Source organism: Chelmon rostratus, chromosome 8 (assembly GCF_017976325.1).
Source record: "Chelmon rostratus isolate fCheRos1 chromosome 8, fCheRos1.pri, whole genome shotgun sequence".
Taxonomy (NCBI): domain Eukaryota; kingdom Metazoa; phylum Chordata; class Actinopteri; order Chaetodontiformes; family Chaetodontidae; genus Chelmon; species Chelmon rostratus.
In genome coordinates this window covers 5,616,972-5,637,973 of record NC_055665.1, presented here as the reverse complement: position 1 = coordinate 5,637,973, position 21,002 = coordinate 5,616,972, and the positions used below count along the sequence as shown (strand labels likewise).

Here is a 21,002-nt window from a genome sequence, read left to right as displayed (position 1 = left end):
CTGCATGGACATTTCTCAGACAGATCACAGCTGCTTCAATCTTACACTCACTTAATGATAGAAATCTACCTAATGGGGTTTTTGTATGTTTAAACCTCTCATCCTGTCCTAGCAGCCCAATACGTCCACTCTGAAGTCCCTGCAGCCCCACGGCTTCATGGGCTCACAGAAAGAGGATTGCCTTGGGTCAGTGAGGTTTCACAACCCCCTTACCCAGCAAAAAAAAAGAAAAAAAAAAATGGGCCAGCACCAGCGCCAGTGGTGTTCTGTTGGGGTGGCACTGACCCTGCTGCCAGGGGATTGGTTATTCTGTGTGACCAGTCAGTGGTGGGCATGGGGCCCGGGACAGAGTGGAACACAAGAGATGGAAGGGGGGGAGACAAAGAATGGCACAGGGAGACCTAGTTAGAAAGAAGAGGCAGAGGCTCCAAGCAAAGACTTCACACGAGGAGCTGAGAGGGTTCAGATCCCTCAGGTTTACTGTAAAGATCTTACATTCCAGTTCAGTATGAAGGCTGCACCTGCAATTATTCCTGCCGGAAAATAATGAAATCTACAGATTTGGGAAGCTGAAACTAGCATGCTTTGCTTGATAAATGACGTCCATGACTAAAGGGATACTCCAGTATTTTACTGTTCTGTTAATTTTTAATTGAAACATTCTCTCTTTAAACTGCACATCCATGTCCTTCTTGCCTTGTAAGCAAGTACTGACAAATCATTCAAGCAACAAAGTTGGGAGACCTGTGAGAGACACAAAAACATGACGCAGCTGAGGTCAAGGTAACCTGACTGTTCCAAAATGGCTCGATCCTACATTTCCCATAATGCAATGGCATGACATAAAACCACTATAGGATTCAGAACGGCCATCATGGCGAGGATGTGTTGTTTAAGGAGCCAGTTAGACAATGAAATCTGATCCAAAAAGTCCAGAAATGCTCCTTTAATCCATTCTCAAAATTGCCAATACATTTTCTCTGGATCAATTGATTAACTGTTTCAGCATTAATTGTTATTCTCACAATAAGGGGCTGTTTGCACAGAGGAATGGTAAGAAGATAGACGTCATCATCTCATATGAGTATCTTTTTATTGTTCAATGCATGGCCACACACATATACTGGTTTTCTTTTGCACTGTGCATGATGGGACAGTCACGATGGAAATGGTGATGTAGATGGGACACATTTCAGGAGTTTACAGGGGTCCAAACACAACCCACATTCCTCTGGGAAAGTCAGCTGGCCCCTCTCTTCTGAGCCTCCTCGATGACAAGCTACAACCTGAGGCTAACCAGCGTCTACCTCCCTCCTCCCTCTAACGTGACACCTTGTTAAATAAATTCTGGATTATAGTTTCTTTTTTAATTTTCAGATCTGACGGACTCGTTCAGTGGATCAACGTACAACAGCAACCCCTTCCCTTACCTTTTAACATTCTTGCATACGTCATTCAGATTTAGCTTACAAAAAGCAAAATAAACATCATTTGGGTACAAAAATAAAATCCAAATTAAAACTTTTAACAGGGCGACACCTGTCATGTTTTTTTTTTTTCCTTTTCTCTTCTCATACAGAGAAAACACAATATATAGGTCACTGGTCACAAAAGTACACTGCAAATAAAGAAAAACAAAACCAAATAAAGTTTTTAAAAAAGCCACAGAGGAAAGAAACCGATTCTGGAGAAGTGTACATTTGTCTTCCTCAACCACTCCCAGAGGCCAAACGCCTGCTTTGTTTAGTCAGGGTGGAAGCCTCAGGTGTCAGGTGGACAGTGTGTGTTTCCTCTGTCTTAAAGTTGTCGTCATACACCCTCAACTTTCCAAAACGCAGCCCTGCCAGACCCCCGCATTCTTAACCCTGTTTGTCAAATGCAGACTGAGGGGAAAGGGGAGGAGGGAACGGAAATCCAAACCACTGCTCTAAATATCTATATGGATTCATCTGAGCATGAACGTGTTTATGTGTGTGTGTGTGTGTGTGCGGTTTCTCTCTCGACACGTATGTACTCGTTTGCTAACATATACAGTGTATTCCTGGTTAGGGTGTGAACCAGGGGCACTTAAAAGTTGAGTAGCGTTCCCCCACCGTTTTCCGCACCCCGACCACTAGGGGTCACTCTTTATGTTTAGGAATGGGAGTGGGAGGTGGGAGATCTGCTGTTTCTTATAGCGCCGTTTCGCCCGCATTTCTCTTTTTTTCACTCCGCTGTTTTAACTTTTCCACCCTTCTACGCTTTAACTCTTTCCTTCGATTCAGCTTTCTTTTGAGTTGTTTTTTTTGCCTTTGGAGACGCAGATACACACAGAGCAAAAGAGTGGGAGAGAGAGAGAGGGAGCGAGTGTTGTGATCGATCAGCTGTTCGCAGCGCCGACAGCTGCCCCCGTTTGACCTCTCAGCCAATCTCCTTCCACTGCCGGTAGAACTCCACGATGTTCTTCAGCTCCATGCCTGCCGAGCCCGCCGCCTGGACCGCCGCCTGGCCGGGGACAGAAGAAGAGACATGGAGATAGATATGAAACCTGTCCTCTATTTTAATGTACAGTTCTTTTACATGCATTTTTAGTCATAATAGCCAATGCAAATGTTTTTTAAAGACACGTCTATTGACGAGAAAGGCAGATTTAAAAATGGCTGGCAAATCTACAAAGCATGAAAGTGTCAGTGTGCTTCAACTAAAGTGCTGGTTGGCTTGTTAACCAGCATCTTAAACCGCCTCCCCCTCCAACTTTCTGATGCCAGACCTGGGAAAGATGAGTCTGAGACTTTTCTAACTGTCTGAAATTTAAAATCTACATCTTGCCGTGATTGGATGTGTGTATGGAGGTAAGAAAGTATGCAGGAACTACTTCCATCGCTTTTTGTGTGTACAGTTGAGGGCAGCAACATGACTGCCCTGACAGTCCGAAAAGGTGCACCGTTATCCCAGTCTGAAAGATTAATCAGGTCTCATCCCTCTCTTATACTTTAATTAATATTATATATTAATATTTGATGTTAAACTCTGGTGGGCTAACATTATTGTCTTCAACGTCAGCAAATGAAAAACTAAAATATTTGATTATGATCACACAGATGCTAAAAATGTGGACTTGATATGCACTGAGCAGGACATTTTACAGTTTAAAACACTGGAACAAACTATGGAATGTTCTACATGTCCTCAAACATATTTCTGTATATATATTTCCTCTAAGTTGACATACAGTATACACCAACATATCTGTGAAAAGCCAGTGCTGACCAATAATATCAGTCCAGCTGATTTATTGGCCAAGCTCTAATTTCTGCCATCAGTGGTTAGGTGACAAGTTAATGTGTCTTTCTTCAATGACAGATGCATCTTTGGGTGAATTAGCACAAAAGTGCATCATCCCTTGGTGTTTCATCCAAATCAGACAGTTGTTAAAAGTTTATTTGCGTTCATTTTTATTTATTTTTTAAATGTGAAAATCTTCACCTGTAATTATTCTCAAAAAAATAAGATTTTGTCCAAATGAAATCACTAGACGACTGTGGAGGAACTGTATGAAAACTGGGATATCAGCTTTAAACTGACGGAACATTTACTTCCAAATTAAATCAGATACTACACAAAGATATATTCCTGAAAAACAAAGATTTCTTACGATGTTATATACCGTGTTAAAATGTGTGTTTTCGGGAACAGAGCAGTGATAAACACAGCACTGTAGCTAAAATACAGCAGAAAATGAAGAACATTAAACTTCATTAATTAGACAATGGTTTCTTGACTGTAATGGAAGAAAATCCAGCGAGTGACCGACCTTCATCGCTGCTGACCGAGTGCAAAGCCCTTCCACCTGATGGCCAGTGAGAATGGTCACCATGCCCGCTGTGTCTTCATCTCCGTTGCTCTGGGAGACTGTTAGCTGACGACAGCTGTCCACCATCTTGTATAAATGCCTTCAAATAAAAAAAAAGGACAAATCAAAACAGAAGTGGCACTCATCCAGTGAGTATGTCAGAAAACACGCAGAGGTAACTGCTGAAGGGGAGCCACGTTTACCAGGCTTCAATGTCCTGACGTTTCAGTTTATCTCTTTCGAAACTTCGACCCGACTCCTTCTGGCAGCGTATGTACCTACAGAAGGATGTGACACAGAATATTTAGGAAATCCTCAAAATTAAAAGTGAGGTTCAACATATCAGAAGGAACAAAAAGCCATTTCACATCGCTCTCTGAGAAAGGTGGGTCAGGAAGCTTCAGCAGTCATCAAACATGCGAGCATTCACCTGTTGCCTTTGCGAAATTCAGACTCTAGGAAACGGATGCCATCCCTCGCACCGGCGTTTTCTTTCTTCAACCTGTCAAGTCCATCAATCACTACAACACAGAAGCAAACAGTCAGCAAAAACATTCAGATTGACCATTTGAATCAGAAACTGAGTTTGTGAAAAGACAAAAGACACAACAAATCTAATAATTCACTCAAAAGATGATCAAATGCAAAATAATATAATAATAATCTAGACCAACCATAAAAAAGAAGCATCTATCTGTGATAAGATGAGAAAAGCAAGACTGACACCACACAAAAATGACGGTTGAATATTTGGTTTTGAATCTGCTGCACTAAATAAAAGACTTCTGGACATGCAGTCGACTAAAATCGGAGGCCAAATGTCCCGGATTTATTGTTTGGCAATAAACTTGTGCCTGTGTATATCAGGCTTTCTGCAAGACAAACGTAAGACTTTGTAGAATCCAATTTAATACCCGTTTCACAATTATACCAGCCAAATTACCAAAGTACGGTGGAAAACCAGCAGGGATGAAATGGACAATTATTCACTATTAAATCACTTCCTCTGCACTTTCCTCTAGTGTGTAACTAATTCCAAAGGATATAATTAATTTAATTAGGATGACCTCACAAAAGCGCCAGAAAATAGAAGGATGTATTGATCAATTGAAAATCATTAATTCATTTTAGTTTTAGCTATAATTAACATTACCATTATTTGAGACAATAAGCATTATTCTACTACAATCAACAGTCTGCTCCAGGTCTGATGGTGCTGACTGAAACAATAAAATTAAACAATAAAATGTCTGCAAATGTAAGACTTTTTAAACGTCTTTTGTAGCCTTTTTTGGAGGAAACTTAATTTGTTGTTTTTTAAGACTTTTCAAAACCTGAAGATAACCTGATATATATTGTTCTGGATAATGTCAATGTTAGGTCTAGTGCCAGATATGAAGTAACATTATGTAAGATTACTGATTTCAAGAATAGTCTGCAATAAATTTTGAATTGCCACCATCTACCTTGTTACACATCAGCGGGGGACACACACGGGCACCTGAACACACCACAACGTGCCGCTAAGGACAGACAGAGGATGAAGCGTTGCACTGACCTGTTCGTGGGATGATGATGATGAAGCAGCCGCTGCCGGCCAGCTGCCGGATGAGGTTCAGATGCTGGCAGAGAGCAGCTGTGTCTGGCACCAGGTAGGGAGACATGGATGACTGGGCCTTAGGCTGCTGAAGGCTGCCCTCTAGCTGCGACACCTCCAACTGCAAGGAACAAACAGGAAAAGAGACAGAACAGCTGAGTGTGTGATAACTGTAAGATGTGCATGTGGGTTCTATGGTCACAGGAATATGACTATCTCAGGGTTCCTACACTGTTTAAGTCCATCAGATGATTTTAGTCAGTGCTGATTCACCTGGTTCATGTTTATGTCAAGTCAACCAGATGCCTCCTTGCAAAGATTTTTCACAACAGCCAATATGCAAATGAAAGTGGATCTTAAACTTAATAAACAGGTAACAATATTTTCTTTCTATAATTTGTTTTAATACATTTTTCTACACAAACAAAAAGGAAAAAAATGCTATTTTTGTCAATATTTTCCATCTCTCAAAGGTAAAATGTTTGGCAGTGATGACTGTATCGGCACAAAGCTGTATCACTGCTTGGGTAAACAGTCAGTGGACAGAGTGGTAATATTAAAAACCTGTAGACGAAGCTGGGCCATATCCCTCATTAAGCGATTTCGACGAGCCTCCTCTTCAGCCTGGAAATAAACATAAAGGCAGGAGAGTCAACATCAAAAGGGACAGCTGCTCTGCTCACAAGTAAAAGACATTTTAGTTCCAGGTCATTAATTAAAAATTAGCCACATTTTCACTGGCACACACAATAATGAGACATGAAGAGGTGCTGGCCCCATGTGGATCTTCTTTTCATTGTTCAGATGTCACTCACCATTCGGAACTGGGCCTTGGCCTGCTGCACCAGGTTATCCTGTTCCGACTGGCTGATGCTAGTGAAGATTCCCGCCTCCGGGTTGAAGTGAAGCACGTTGCCCTGGAGATTTGTCAGGAAGTGGCCAAAACTGCGAATGCAACACACTCGCACCACACACTGGAGGAAAGAGAGAAGCGAAGTGTGTTAGTGTTTGAATGAATCAACTTCAAAGGACTTTTACCTCAACTGCAAAATGTTTCAATGTGTGTCTTAACATGTTTCGGGGTCAATGTCCCAACTCTTTTGGAATCTGGGTTGAACTGTACCCATATATATTAAATGCATACAATATACTTACCAATGTTTTAAATATACATCAAAAATTGATCAAGTGACTTAATGTAATGCGAAGGGTGTCACTTGAAGTGATGACCCCACAGAAAGTTATCACCTGACTCAGCAGCTCTCTTCAGCTCTACAGACATTTTTAGCATCTTTTCAACTCATTGCTTTGGTTTCACATCTGAACAGTTCTGGTTCGGCGCCTCTGCTATCGTCAGTGCCGTTTTCGACCGCAGCAGGCAGCTGTTTTTTCAGACGCTCTCAAAAAACCTCATAAAACCAACTGACCTGCCAACCACCAAACAGCAGACAAAGTTAGCAACTAGCAGAGTGGAGCATTTAGCTGCTAATGAGCCAGACATTTCCCTCAGGAGTTTTTGGAGAGCGAAATATTGGAATTACAGTACATTTGTTATGCAGTCAGCAACATGACTCCAAATAAATGCTTGTGTTGCCCTTTGTCACCTGGATGTGTAAATAAGCAACTTTTTGCTAAGACGTTCCCCGCAACAACTTCATGAAGGTGATACTACATAAATGTAGTGTTACATGTGTGTTGTGCTGTCCCCAAATGGCCAGAAAGTTAACTCAATGGAGTGTTTATCTGTACCCAGGTGAGAATAGTCACACAGTGACTATTTGGCTCTTTACAATTGTCACCAGGTGACGCAGTATAACCAGCGACAAAGTGACGCCTGGGTGCAAACAGCAGTTGCCTAAATTAACCTGACTTGCTTCAAGGCTTTATAAGAGGATTATTTCCATAATCAATTTATATGCAGATTGTTTTCTTAAATAATCTAAAGTCGATAAAAGTTGACGTCTTTTGAAGAGAAATTTTATTCATACTTTCGTATGAGTCAACATAATTTGATGGTTTCCTGGTGATCATCAACAAGGACAGAATAAACTTCAGAGAACCCATCAGCTCTAAACACTGGCAGTATGTCTGTATGTATATGATGGACAACCAAGACTGATGTCTTTGAATTGCTTGATTCGTCTGACCAATAATCCAAAACCTAAAAATACTAAGTTGAGCATCACATGAGAGCCAAAATGAGCAGTGAGGGAGTTTTTAAAAGTAAGATATGTTTGGATTCTGAGCACATATTTTCTTGAAATTTCAGTAATTATAGAGATACTGTACATTCAAAATAGTTTTGTTGAACATAATTATCCTGTTTTGATATTGGCAAACTTACTGGCTCATAAAAAGGCAATTGAACTGGCAATTTGCATGGTGGAGCTGGTGCCTTTTTGTGTTTTCCAGTGTTTTAACCAAGATTGAACATCTGTAAAAGCTGAATCATGTGTGTGTGTGTGTGTGTGTGTGTGTGTGTGTGTGTGTACCTCCTGTAGAGGGCTGAGGGAGGGGTTGCGGCGAGCGAAATCGAGACGGCGGTGAGCTACGCTGAGAGCAGGCAGGTGCCGCAGAGCCAAATCCTCAGGCAGCAGCAGACTCTGGACCAAACCGGGCTGCTCACACTCATTTAACAGCTCTGTCACCTCTGTGTTCAGACCAAGCTCTGCAGTACACACACGAATAAATAAATAAACGAGCAGTAGACTCAGAGCGAAGTCATTAGTGTGTAAGAATGACACAGGGAGACCAATATTCAGTGTGAGAGCTGAGTGCAAGATCTGTTTGTTCAGTGAGTGCACACAGCGCAGGGCTCAGAGATACCGACAAAACTGACATTCAACACAGAAAATATCAACTAACATGCAAAATCACATGTTGATTGATCGATTCAACTTCAACACCAAGCAATAATATCGGTAATGATAAAAAATACAGTTGTTTTAGTAAGTTAATGTGATGATTCATTGAAAGGTTAGATTAGTTAGATATAGAGAAGATTTATACCATTCTTGTGTCTGTACGCTGAATATGAAGGAATAACCAGCAGGTGAGTGGCTTATCTTAGCATAAAGACTAGAAACAGAGGGAATACAGCGAGCGTGGCTCTGCCAAGTGTTTAGAAAAATCTGTTTAATCTTCACAAATCCTGAAATGTAAAAACACAAGTTGTGGCTTTAGAGGTTCTTACAAGCTGGAACTATTTCTTGGCCGGGCAAGTTTTCAGAGAGTCCTCTCCATGTGACTGCTGGGAAGTCACTGGCTTGGCCAAGAAGCAGTTCTAGTATGCAACCACAAACGATCATTTTTACATGTCAGTTTTTTTGTATGCTTTAAACAAACTAGATAAAACAAATTAGTAAAAATTTGAGGTTCTAGGAGGCAGATAGTTTTTTGTTTGTTTTTATCTTTGGACATAGCCAGACTAGTTCCCTGATTATGCAAAACGAATTACCTGCTAGTTCTGGCTTAATTTTTAGCGCACAGACATGAGAGTGGTATTGGTCTTGTCATTTAACTCTTGGCAAGAGAGCAAATAAATGTAGTTCCCAAAATGTCTCAAAACAGCATCTTTAAATAAGTGGTTTAGTTAATGTCTTTACTCAGTGACTCAAAGCATATTTTAATGTTAGTGGGAATTAAAATCTAGACACAGTTGTGCCATCCTGTGCCTTCGCTGTACAACACATTAATATCTATGCAGTCTATCAGCAACTCACCAGCCTCGAGCATCTTACTGCCATCTGGTAGCAGGTTGAGCAGAACAGAGAGTCGGTTCCACAGGCTTTGAGAACTCTGCAGAGAGAACCACTTAATTAAATATTGTCCTAAAATATCGATGCTTCGTAGACAAAGCAGGACATTCTGCCCGCTTACCTGTGCACATGTGAGGATAATGTCAGTGTTTGTCCTTAGCCAGTCGACAAAGACCTTTACCACCTGGATCAACCCTTGATTGGTCAGGATCTCCAGCTTCTCTAAGAGGGTTTTCTCACTGTGTACTGATTGAGTACTGTGTTGGCTGTCTTCTGAATCAGAGTCCAAGTCTAGAGGAAGTGACACAACAACAAAACAAGAAAAGTTTGTTTTCAACAAAGTGGCATTGTGAGGTCTTTGTGAATCTATTAAAAAAGGACCCGATGAAAAGCACGCACACGCACGCACGCGTGCGCGCACACACACACACACACACACACACACACACACACACACACACACACACACCACATTACCATTATCATTATCATTGGTTCCGTTGGCAGTACCAGGGTTCATATCGCAGGGTGAATCCCCTGGAGGAGGGGGTGTCTCTTGGGAGGGGGGAGCAGAGGTGTCAGTAGGGGTGGGAATCCCAGAGGAAGATGAGGCTTGAGGCCTCAGCAGCATGTTGCTGAAGGTTGGTGCCAGGCGGAAGCAGCGCTTTGCCTGGAAGAGTTGTGAGGACATGGCCTGGAGGTTACTGCTGATGCTAGAGTCGCTGGGCAGAGGCCCGTTAGTGGTTGGAGGTGTGTCTCCGTCCCTGTCTCCTCCTTCTTCCTTGCCTTGGTCTTCATCTTCCTCTTCATCCTGGTGCTCCCGTGGCTGACCTTCCAAGTTGTCTGAGCTCTCCGTGTCCTCTATGTCTTCCAGGTCTGAGCGAGACTCCTGGCTGTTCATGTCTGAGTCCGTCTCTACATCGAATGCCGTTCCTCCTTCCTCCTCCTCCTCTGATCCACTCCCCCAGCTGCCCTCCTCTCCCAGGTGGTCTCTCTTAGTCTCCTTCCTGACAGGTGGAGGATTGGGTGGGGTCCCCGTCGTGGTGCCACCTGTTGAATCAGCGTGACCCCTCCTCTCGTCATCGTCATCTTCGTCTTCTTCGCTCTCAAAGCCTTCGCTCAGGTCGCTCTCGTCCTCTCCTCGGGTGTCCTTGCGGGCACAGCGGCGTCGGCGGAGTCTAGACAGGCGGGAGTACTTCTTCTTCTGCCTCTGTTTCTCTTCCTCCAATTTGTGCTGGTCTTCCGCACTGCCATGATTTTTGGCACCGACCCTTTCACAGCCATCTTCGTCCTTCTCCTCCTCCTCCTCATCTTCTTGCTCCAGGGAGCCATTCTGCAGAGGCTTCTCATCAGAGCGATTTGTCGGCGGAGCTGACAGATCCCTCACCTCCAGGTCATCTAGACAAGAGAAGAAAAACTCACTGCCTTTTTTGTTTTCATTCAGGTTGTTCTAACTACAAATTTCACATATAAAACAACTGTTCTTCTTGAAAGAGCATATCAGAGTGTGAATGAATGCGTTCAACTTTAAATTGCTCTTGACTTGTAAAAACTTCACATACTTCTGTAGATCTCCCAAAAGGGTTAGACAACAAAGAGCAGTTCTTAAATCCTAAAGGATGTTGCTGATGAGGATACATTGGGATTGATGCATTGATCTGTGTTCAGAGATTTCCTGTAGTGTGCTGACTTACGAGGAGTTTTTTTTTAGCCTTACATTTACTTGCAGTTCCAGATATGGAGATTTCCTCTCTTACCTGTGGTGTCGGTGTGAAGTGGAGGCACCTGGGTCTCGGTTTCCTCCAGTTCGGCCTGCAGCCGGATGTTGACGTGGTTCACCAGATGGGAGAACAGCGCCAGAGTAAAAGCAATGGATGCACTGTACTGCTTTGATCCTAAAGACACAATACCATATCTGTTAGAATAAATACACCTGACATACACCACCACATGACAGCATTTTTTAGTTTGGTATAAATAGCCAAAACTAGTAAATCGGCCAGGTCAGTATATATTGACTAATATGAGCTTAATGCACGTATATCATGTCAGTGAAGAGTCAATAAATGACAAGAAATGCCAAAGATATGATCTTAAACAGTGTCACTGTTTCAAATAGCTTATCCACCAGTGAGTGGTGACAAGTTTATTTGTCCACCGTTAAATGTCCAATCTAGGCCCACTGATGATACTGAAATGATATTGTAGCTTTTAAACATTTAAAGACAAAAGCTACTGTTCATTCACTGACCTCCCCTCTTAAGGCTGTGCACCACCATCAGACAAGTGACCACCATCTTGAAGACGAGGGTGTCAGGCAGCACAGGGCAGGAGCTGTCAGCATGCTGCTGCTCCTCCTCTTCCTCGCTGGGAGAGTGGTGAGCGCTGCTATGTGTCGGCAGCGGCAGGTAAAACAGCACCAGGTTGAAGTCCTCCAGCACCGACTGGCAGAGTGACGTGAGCTCCGTCTCCATTAAACTAGAGACAGCGGAGGGGAGGCAACATAATGAAGAATGGATTAAAAATACAAGGTGAACACAAGGAAACAATGAATAATTAAAGGTCAATACTACAATGAACCAAGTGGGGTGACCAAGTTTCATGATGTTGTTCGTTAAATCAGCGTGTGTGAACATTTCTACAGGCTGTAAACTCTGGAATCACCATGTTGTGTCCGCCGGTGTATAATATGAACTTTGGTTAACACTCACAAAACCAAATATTTGACTTTGATATCACTGGTGCAGGTAAGAGGTTAGATAATACAGACGGCAATCATTCAAACATGCACAACAGGCTGTGTTTGTTTAGTCTTCACATACCAATAAAATGGTTAACGTTTGAAAATGTGGAAAATGATTTCCACTGTGGACTGAGTGACAGCACAAGCACTCACCTGTTCTTAGGCTGCAGCAGGCTCTGAAGGTACATGAAGCTCACCAGGAGGCGCTTAATGTCTTTTGATCTGCATAAAAAAGACAAAATGTAAGAAATCATAGATTACAGATATTTTCACTTCGTATTAAAATTTTGAGCATTTTGGTGCTGTATCACTGCTTTTATTATGGCTAAGATTGCCAAAACAATCAGCCTACCAGCATCTCTTGAGATCACTAATTAACAAGACATATCCCTTTTGTTTAATCTGTACAAAAACAAAAATGTAAAAGCAACACAAGTGTGGTAACAATCACATCATCACAACAATTGTTGGCAGAAAAGCTACTAAGCATATTACCCAAAATGTGGATACTGGATGTGATACATTTCTAATAATGCAAAATATTTGAACACACCACTGCTGAGTTGAGCGTTATCAATGTCACTGAAGCAAAAACAGCTTTGCTTTCTGATCAAAGTGGCAAAGCAATTTGTTAATCTTATTTGCTTCATGCATAATGGTAATTTAAATCGCCCTGATGGTACGTGAACTGTGCAAATGTACCATCAAACATTGCTGATAATGTATCTCAACATGCAAACCTGTTCAGCTCTTCCTTTAGATACTCTAATAGTCCAGAATCATGACATGACCTACACCTGGACACCCGGAGAGGTGTTTTTCTTCTACACATCAGGCAACATCTCTTGAAATGATTATTTCACATTCTTCATTTGTGTGCGTGTTTGTCTGTTGATTCCTGTGTGTGTGTTTGATTCCTGTTACTTTTGTTACTTCAACAATCTATTTTCCCCACAGGGATCATCAATTATCTAATCCCATCTGCAGAGAGATGCTGCTTTATCTCACCACTGGTTAGAGTTCCTTTGTGATTCAAATGGAAGGCAAGCCAGTCGCTAATGATGTAATTAAAGATTAGAGATAAAGATTAAAATTGCTCTGGGATGTCAGCTCAAAGAAGTCAAAATATCGTGTTTATTTCAGACCAATTTGTAGCAGATAAGCAAGTGTAAACTATTAGTACTACCACTGCTGTCCAGAGAGGGCGCATGATCTAAGGAGGCCTCAGAGGAACTTATGGACGTGTGTACTCATTATCCTGGAAAGCAAATTGAATAAAGATCAAAAAGACTCGGGCTGCATTGGTCAAATATGAAAGAAAATATAAATGAGCATATTTTAATTTACAGATAAACTAGAAACAAACCCTCTAAGAACAAACTTGAGGGTCTAAACTGGGTTGTTACACACTGCATGACCTGGGACTGATCAGTAGCTGTTTTCCCACATTTCTCTCGGGGCTTATTTTCATGTGTGCGCAGATTTATCAGACCCTCTCAAGTCCGATGAATCCTGCTGACCTTTGCCGAGATGGAGACAGCTTTTTCATTTCCTGCTTCTTCACTTGGTGGTACATCTTGGCAGCTTTGTCAAACAGGCGCTTCAGGTTGCCGTAGGCACCCTCAAAGGGGACGTCTGATTGGATGCTGGCACAGATGAGGTATGTGTTAACACTTTAAACTTATTGGGTGTTTCTATTGTTAACATCACACATAATTGTGCATAAATGTTCCTCACCAGCGTAGGTAGTAGTAGGTTGCTTCAACATTGTAGAACTTGCTCCCTGCCAGTGTGCCCAGTTGGTTGAAAGGCATTCCTGTGGACAGGTGGGTGAAGAAATGGATAAACAAGTTATAAACAGTAAGTAGCAGTAACAGTAAGGGAGGATTACTGTAGTAATACTGAATATTTGACCAAATAACATAATATTTAATAACCTCACAGGAAAACCTGAAATGACAGCTACTATTTTGATGATTTTATGAGTCCCTTCAGCATAATGCTACAAAATATTGTAACAAAATATTTCAAATAAGTTCACAAATAAATCAGTAACTCACTTATACCACAAATACAGTTCTGACCACAGTACAAATTCCACCTGATCAGCACCTTTAAAGCTTACTAATTAAAACATTATATCTTATTTGTTTAATGTTTAAAAAAACAACAAAAATTAGACCCTGTCATTTAGTGAGCATTAAGGACCAACCAAGAGCTATAACAATAACTATAAATATATAGTTTCAAAAACTTTCTGACTCTGTATGGTGGAATCCACACAATTGTACCGATGACAGCGGATGACAGAAACTCTGACGGCCAATCAAAGTCCATCTGAATTCACCACTGTTGTTATGTTATCTTTCTTATCTTATGAATGTTATCTTTGATCAGCATGGATGCTCACATTGTTTTTGTTATTGTTCATGTAGCAGTGAACAGAACGAGGCTGGCTGTTTCTCCCTGTCTCCAGTCCTTATACTAAGCTAAGCTAACAGGCTGCTGGCTCAAACTTTAGCATACAGACGTGACTGGGATGGATCCATCTCTCAGGAAGAAAGCCAATAAATGTATTTCTTATAATGTTTGTTTCCTTTGAATAGTGTTTGAATGCATAATGTGTTTGCAATCTGAACATCACTTTCATCCACAATAACGGAATTCATATTTGTCAGCGTCTTTCTTCAATTGCTTTTTTCTATTGAACAATGGGATTTAACATTATTGTTTTTGTTCTGGCTACTGAGAGAATTATGTCTGATGAAAGCATTTCCACAGCTTTTTTGAAACAGGTATTCCTGCCATTCTCCCAGCACAGAAACCACAAAGCTTACCAGGTTGTTCCCGACCATGGCGACAGCAAAGCGCCGTGTTAGGAAATCTCACATTAGTCACTCACCTACGTGCGGCATGACAGACAGGGCCTGATGGTAAAACCTTTCTGCCAGCTGCTCGGCCTCCACTCCAGCAAGTTCATTCTGATAACGGGCTGCAGAGGAAACATACATTAAAGTTAAAGAAAAAAAGTATTAAGAAAACACTTTTTTTGCGTATGAAATAAATACAACCATGGACACAGTCAGTATGGCTGAAGACATCGAGCATCATTAATTTACGGCATGTTTCTGGACACAATTACTTAAACAAAAGTCCTAAACTTAGGCTAAAATATTAAATGTTGACTGATTCCCGTCAATTTTCTTTAACCCCATCAAAGGAAAACTAAAATGGCGCATACACAATTTTATTTGCTTCTCTGATATTTAATTTAATAATGTAAATTCAATCGAAACGCTAATATCTCTGTATCACGTAAGTCTAAACCAACCAAACGGCAGCCTGCCAATTACACTCTTTAGCTAAGCCAAAATTTCCCACGCTGAATGACACACACATGCTGTCTAACACCTCTACAAGCTGGGTAGAGAGATTAATTAATTGCATATTCTATTATCATGTTATTACCTAGATCTCCAAGGTAGACCAGACAGCGATGGCAGGCCATCTGTGCCCACTCCATCTCCTTGGGGGTGGCTGACACTGGTTTCTTTCGGCCTGTGGGAAAAAAATTACACAGGTTTTTTTTTTTTTTAAATTTCAGGCATTTAGCTGACGCACTTACCAAAATGACTGCGTTATGTAACAAATGACTGAGCTTAATTTCCTTTCTAGAGACAGCACCCAGATATTACTTGAAGCACTGATTCTCTGTCCCTGAGGTGTTAATGTCCAAGAGTGCTTTGGTTTAAGTTGGCAAAGAAGAAACTATGAATTTTTTGATAAGACCAATTTTCACTTCAAGCTCCAAAACAGAATTGCAGGTAAAATATTTATTTACCCCTGGTATTTAGCACCTGTTGAAAGTCCAACAGGAGCTCCATATATTATATCTATTAATTTCATGTCCATATATGTACATGAAATCTCTGCAATGTGTTTGATCGAACCACAGAGTGGAAGACAAGCTCACCCAAGGCAAAGGACAACAGGCTGCACAACACAACTGTAAATGACCCTGCACCTGCCTATTTCTCTTTGCTGACAATAGACTCACTTGGCACTTCTCCACCTATGTGTCTGCTTTACATAGCGAGAGGCCACACTGAAATCTGATACAGACTGAACTCAGACAACGAACAAATAAACACCTGGTGTAAATGCAACGGTGTGACCAGACAGTTCACTATCTGGAGAGTGAAAGTATATTTTAATTTACATTTCAACTGTAAAAGAGGCCAAAACTTCCATGGAGTTTATGCAGTTTAATTATTAAATCCACAAGTTTCAAATCGCTCATAATACCATTTGAATGGAATATACACCTTTTTCACAAGAAGAGAGTGTGTGGATTTAGGTTCATTTCTCACTGTGTGAGTGCATTAAAAACTAGAAACAAACTATATTGCAATGGGCCTTTATCACAGCAGCATTTTGAGTTAGTAGCAGAGGTTACAATGGTGGTTCTATTCTATTGTTTCAGTAAGCCATTAAAAGTGAACCAACATGCACACCAGCAGGATCCTAAAAGCAGCGTAGCTAAACAGAATTCAGCCATCACTGATTTTAATATTCACGACTTTGCTACGTCAAAACATCTTCAGTGAAAAAGGCCTATTAGTGATAAAGGTATGTTAAATATGGACAAACAGACAGCCTGTTTTTATATGTGTGAATGTTACACATGATTTAACATTTAGTCAGACTTTAGACGCTGCTTGCATGTTTGCATGTCTGTTTCTGTGTGTGAATTTGTGTTTTGAGCATCTGACCGATCAGTGGGTCTGTGACATGGGTCCAGTCGATGCAGTCCTGCAGCTCCAGCTGGTAATGTGACTGGATGTAGAGGAGCAGGTGTTGGTAGAAACCCACACCGGCGATCAGGTGTGTACGGTAGGCACATTCCAGTGCACTGCGACTGTGGATGTGCTACAGTGGAGGAAAGACGACAAAAAGCCAAGATATTAGAGACATGGCCAGAGCAGAAATAAATAGGATGTACATAGCATACATACAATCATCAAAAGAGTATAAAAGCATGGATTACTAAAATATACTGCACATGTATAACAATGACAAGCCTTTTAATGCAAAAGAAAGTGAATAAGAATAAAAAATAAAACTACAGTGTGTTATACTACTAACGGCTAACATAGCTTTGAGCTGCTAGCTTCAAGCAGAGGGAAGCAGCAGGCTACAGAGGTCAGGTAAGATCACTTCTTTCTAACTCTACATCTTCAGATTTTTGAAGCATCATCACTTGAGTCATCAGATTTCAAGCAGCTCTATCACGTCTACAAAACGTGTAAAACACACTTTGATGTGTAAAATCAGTGGAGTCCCCCTTTAAGAAATGAACTTAACTTGGATGTGTTTAAAACAAACAAATGTACAACAAATGACTAAAACACAACTGCTGATAACATTCAGAATTTTTAAGTTCATAAGTTCCTGAATCACAGTGCATAGTACGTGATTTTATTTGCCTGGCTCAAACTTCAAAATTTTTACAACGGACTTCAGCTCAGAAATGATCTGGCTAAATTTGATAGGGGCAATAATGTTGTCAATCTAATAGCAAAGCAAAGTGCAAAATGTAGACATTAGTAGGGGTTTCATTTCCACTGGGACCACCCAGGCATAACATGTACATACTCTTTGTAGTCTCTGAGGTACATTACACACCAGTGACCACAAAATGAAAGACGTTATTGTAGTTGACCTTTAAGTGGCAGCCAGGTTGTCAAGCCACCTAACAACAGAAAACTTGTTGGCTGACAGATGCACAGAGGATGTTCTTCCTCAGCTGCAGGGCCAGTTACCTTCTTGTTGGTCTTGATAACCTGGATGACCTCATAGTAAACCTTCCTCCAAAGCAGCTCCTCAGCCTTACGGCCGTAGTCTGCAGGATGCAGAAACATCAGCTTCACACAAAGCTCCCGAAGCCTGAAAACACACAGAATGAAAAACAGATATACATGGAAAGGTTAAAGAGGCAGCTGGGTCACCAGTTTTACAAATGGACCAATGAGACAGCCTAGTTTTACATGAACAGGTGGGGCTAAGTAAAAAGTAAAAAATGAAAATAATCATTAGTTGCAGCCCTATTTTATGGACACTACATCAGTGACAAAGAGAAATATTTCTGACATCACTGTTAAGGGCGCCTTTCCCTGATGTGACTCACACAGTCAGTGTAATATTATTTAAAAGTCAGAGTTGACCAGAACATTGTGAAATCTCAGTCACCACTTCATGTGAGCAGCCAATGACAAGATTATGTTAATACATTTAGGCAAGTGCATGCAGTATTTCTCATTATCTCTTCTTTGAAGAGATGCTTCTCTGCTTGGGTCATCCATTATTCAGAGAGAAGAGGATAATACAACACTAAACAATAACATGAGCCTCATCTTGCAGAGGTACCAAATTATCCCATTTGAAATTGAAGTACAATATAGGACTAAAGCACTGCAACTAAACAATGTCTTGGGAGAACTGGTTGGTCATTGATACCTCTTAATACAAGTGTAAAATCATCCCAAAATGCGTGCAGTGAAATCTAATCACTCGTGCCACATTCAGAGGTAGTCAGGGATGCATGCGCCCTTGTACTGTAGTGTAAATACACATGAAACAAAAGATTAATCTCATTTTAGATTAGCCTGACAACTGTTTTCTTGTTTAACTGATTCATTGCTTAGACTACAAAATACTGACAGAAAATACTGAAAAATGGCCATTATAATTACCTAGAGCTCATCGTCACAGTTAGAAGCTGGAACTAGCAGAGGAAGGGCATCTTATGTGGAAAAATTACCGACACAGTTAACCAATAATCAAATTATTTGCCGATTAATTTTCTAACTGATTATCAGCTTATCACTTAAGATCCGCATGCAGCCCTGATCACAATGACGGCCCGTCTAGCACCCGAAGCAGTCACTGAGCCATGTGAGATACTATCTCTTCCGTCTCTATGTCTGTGTAGACACACAGTCAAGTCTCTTCCTCACATTTACCTCCAACTTCCTCTTTCTCTTTTAAAGCTTTTAGTTTGTTGTGTCCATTATTAAAATAACAACTGCAATCCTGTTCACTCGCTGTAATACTGAGTACAAATCAGCATTTAACCTTTTCGTTTGGTCTTGCAGAGATTACAATTTTTCACAGATTGACAATATTGAAGCATAAAAGTCCAGTTTGGATAGATGAAACATGTTGAGTGGATTAAATAGTTTTGGATACAGAACACCAGGTCTGAACAGCGATGCTGTGGGATGTCAAAACACAGCATAATACAGACTTTTGTCAGCTAAATGAACTGGAGGTGAGCCACCGACTGACAGGAGAATTCAAAATCATGTTCAGAACAACTGGCCAGATGACACTCCGATTGCATGTAGCCTGAGGTTTAAATCACACTCCTGCCTCTTTCCACACACACAAACACACACACACAGACTTCTGAAACAGTGGGACATACTTGTTGCGAAGGCTTATGTTCTCCGGCTTGAAGACCTCTCTGTAGGATGCTTTGCTGCCGATGATGACATCCAGCTTGTGCACAGACTCAACCACAGCCCTGGGTAGTGATAGTCAATGGAAACCATTACCACAATGACTAGTCGATTAGAGATGTCAGAGAAAAATGCAACCTCAAGTACTGCGGGCTACAAGGCTAGCAACCATAATTCTTAGTTTCATTTATCTGTAACAAGGGCGGTAAAAGAAAATGCAACTAAATCACGATTTGACAAGCTAACACAAGCTACACTAACTCAAAGCATGCTGACTAACCGGTCAGATTTAGCTGATTTTAAACGGACGAGTATGCAAAGATTTTGAGCTACTCACTACCGTGACATGTTACTGAATGGAAGAATAGGTGGACCCTGTCTTGTGTTAGCAAACAATGATTGGCTAACTAAGCTAGCCAGCGCAACAACGTTCAATTAGCACCTTGGTTAGCCACGCAAAACGGCCTCGCCAATTTACCTGTAAAGCCGCTTGATGAGAAGGACTTTAGCCTCTGGCTCGCTGTCCTGCCCTGGTCCGCTCATATTAGCGAGATGCCAGTTGTTTGATCACACGCTCCAGCGTTTAGTCACCGTTTCCTCCAACCTTACCGACACACAGTTGTCAGGGCTACTCGGGTTTGTTCCCCGGCAGTGACAACCGTGTTGATAGCCAGCTATCGCTAGCTATCAAGGTAGTGTTAGCTTTCCTCCCTTTCCCTCCGAGTCTCTTTCGTTTCTTATGCCCTTTGGCAAGACCCCCTCTACCCATCCGTTCTGAAAACCGGGTAGAAGGGGGTGTCCAGTAATTTATGCTCTTCCTGGTCAGCTAAAACGCTCTGATATGCTTCTTGTGTTGTTCCCTGTTCCAGCCGTTGCTACGAAGGCGGCCATTATTCCTATCAGGCAGTGACCGCATGGATATCGCGAGACTACAGAACATACCCACAAGATTATATCGGGGGTTGCCAAGTAGTGTACAGATCCTTCATTTGCAAAAAGATTGATGAAAACATTTCATGGACCTGCAAATTAGAAGTTCGAAGAAAATACACTTCAGACAAACAACACTCACTGAAAATACCTTTAATATAGCACATCTACTTATTTCATGTTGGCGGTGAGAGAGGCAGTAAAACTGGTCAATCCTGTTAATACTTGGGGAGAGGGAGGAATAATCACTCTGTTGGTTTGGTTTCTCCATGTAAAATCCGCTGTACTGTACGTACGGTGTCATGTTCCCTTTCATTATTATAACCTCCCATCACTAACTCTGATCTTTGATGATCTCACATAATTTGCGCCATAGCATATGTTTATTCATGTATAAGCAAATGAATTTGCGGTTTTGTCACAAACAACAGTTTCAGTTCTTCAGTATCAGTTCTTTCCTGTTTTTTTGCACGCCTTCCTTGTCTTTTTGCTTTACAAAACATATGGGGTTGATGAAAAACCGTTGCTAATTATGGTAGAATTACATGAACCATTAAGGATTTTGTTCTCCCACGGGCACAGTGGCCATGGCCACTATAATCTCTGTTGTTGTAATTCCCCG

At 41.3% G+C, this 21,002-nt stretch overlaps 1 protein-coding gene across 2 annotated transcripts; it reads right to left on the bottom strand.

The window, feature by feature from the left end:
- Positions 1–1,571: 1,571 nt before the first annotated feature.
- Positions 1,572–20,349, bottom strand: smg5 (SMG5 nonsense mediated mRNA decay factor). Of its 2 annotated transcripts, none has more exons than XM_041943244.1 (22): positions 19,929–20,349; positions 19,417–19,515; positions 17,753–17,876; positions 16,703–16,859; positions 15,399–15,488; positions 14,833–14,922; positions 13,668–13,746; positions 13,451–13,576; positions 12,084–12,152; positions 11,439–11,665; positions 10,945–11,082; positions 9,665–10,585; positions 9,309–9,478; positions 9,152–9,227; positions 7,922–8,097; positions 6,245–6,403; positions 5,994–6,053; positions 5,391–5,550; positions 4,263–4,353; positions 4,036–4,110; positions 3,794–3,932; positions 1,572–2,484 (listed from the first exon to the last, which is right to left on the bottom strand). In XM_041943244.1, the coding sequence occupies exons 1-22, from the start codon at positions 19,991–19,993 to the stop codon at positions 2,401–2,403; spliced, it is 3,375 nt and encodes a 1,124-aa protein (XP_041799178.1). In that variant the 5' UTR covers positions 19,994–20,349; the 3' UTR covers positions 1,572–2,400. The 2 variants fall into 2 exon arrangements, with proteins under 2 accessions (XP_041799178.1, XP_041799179.1); XM_041943245.1 differs by having other exon boundaries at positions 9,671–10,585.
- Between the last annotated feature and the right edge of the window lie 653 nt (positions 20,350–21,002).

Excerpts from the sequence above, each read along its gene's own strand:
- smg5 (XM_041943244.1), bottom strand. The coding sequence starts at position 19,993 with ATGAGCGGACCAGGGCAGGACAGCGAGCCAGAGGCTAAAGTCCTTCTC. Across the intron at positions 10,586-10,944 it reads ACTTCACACCGACACCACAG|ATGACCTGGAGGTGAGGGAT; the intron begins GTAAGAGAGGAA and ends TCTCTTGTCTAG. Across the intron at positions 4,111-4,262 it reads GAATTTCGCAAAGGCAACAG|GTACATACGCTGCCAGAAGG; the intron begins GTGAATGCTCGC and ends ATCCTTCTGTAG.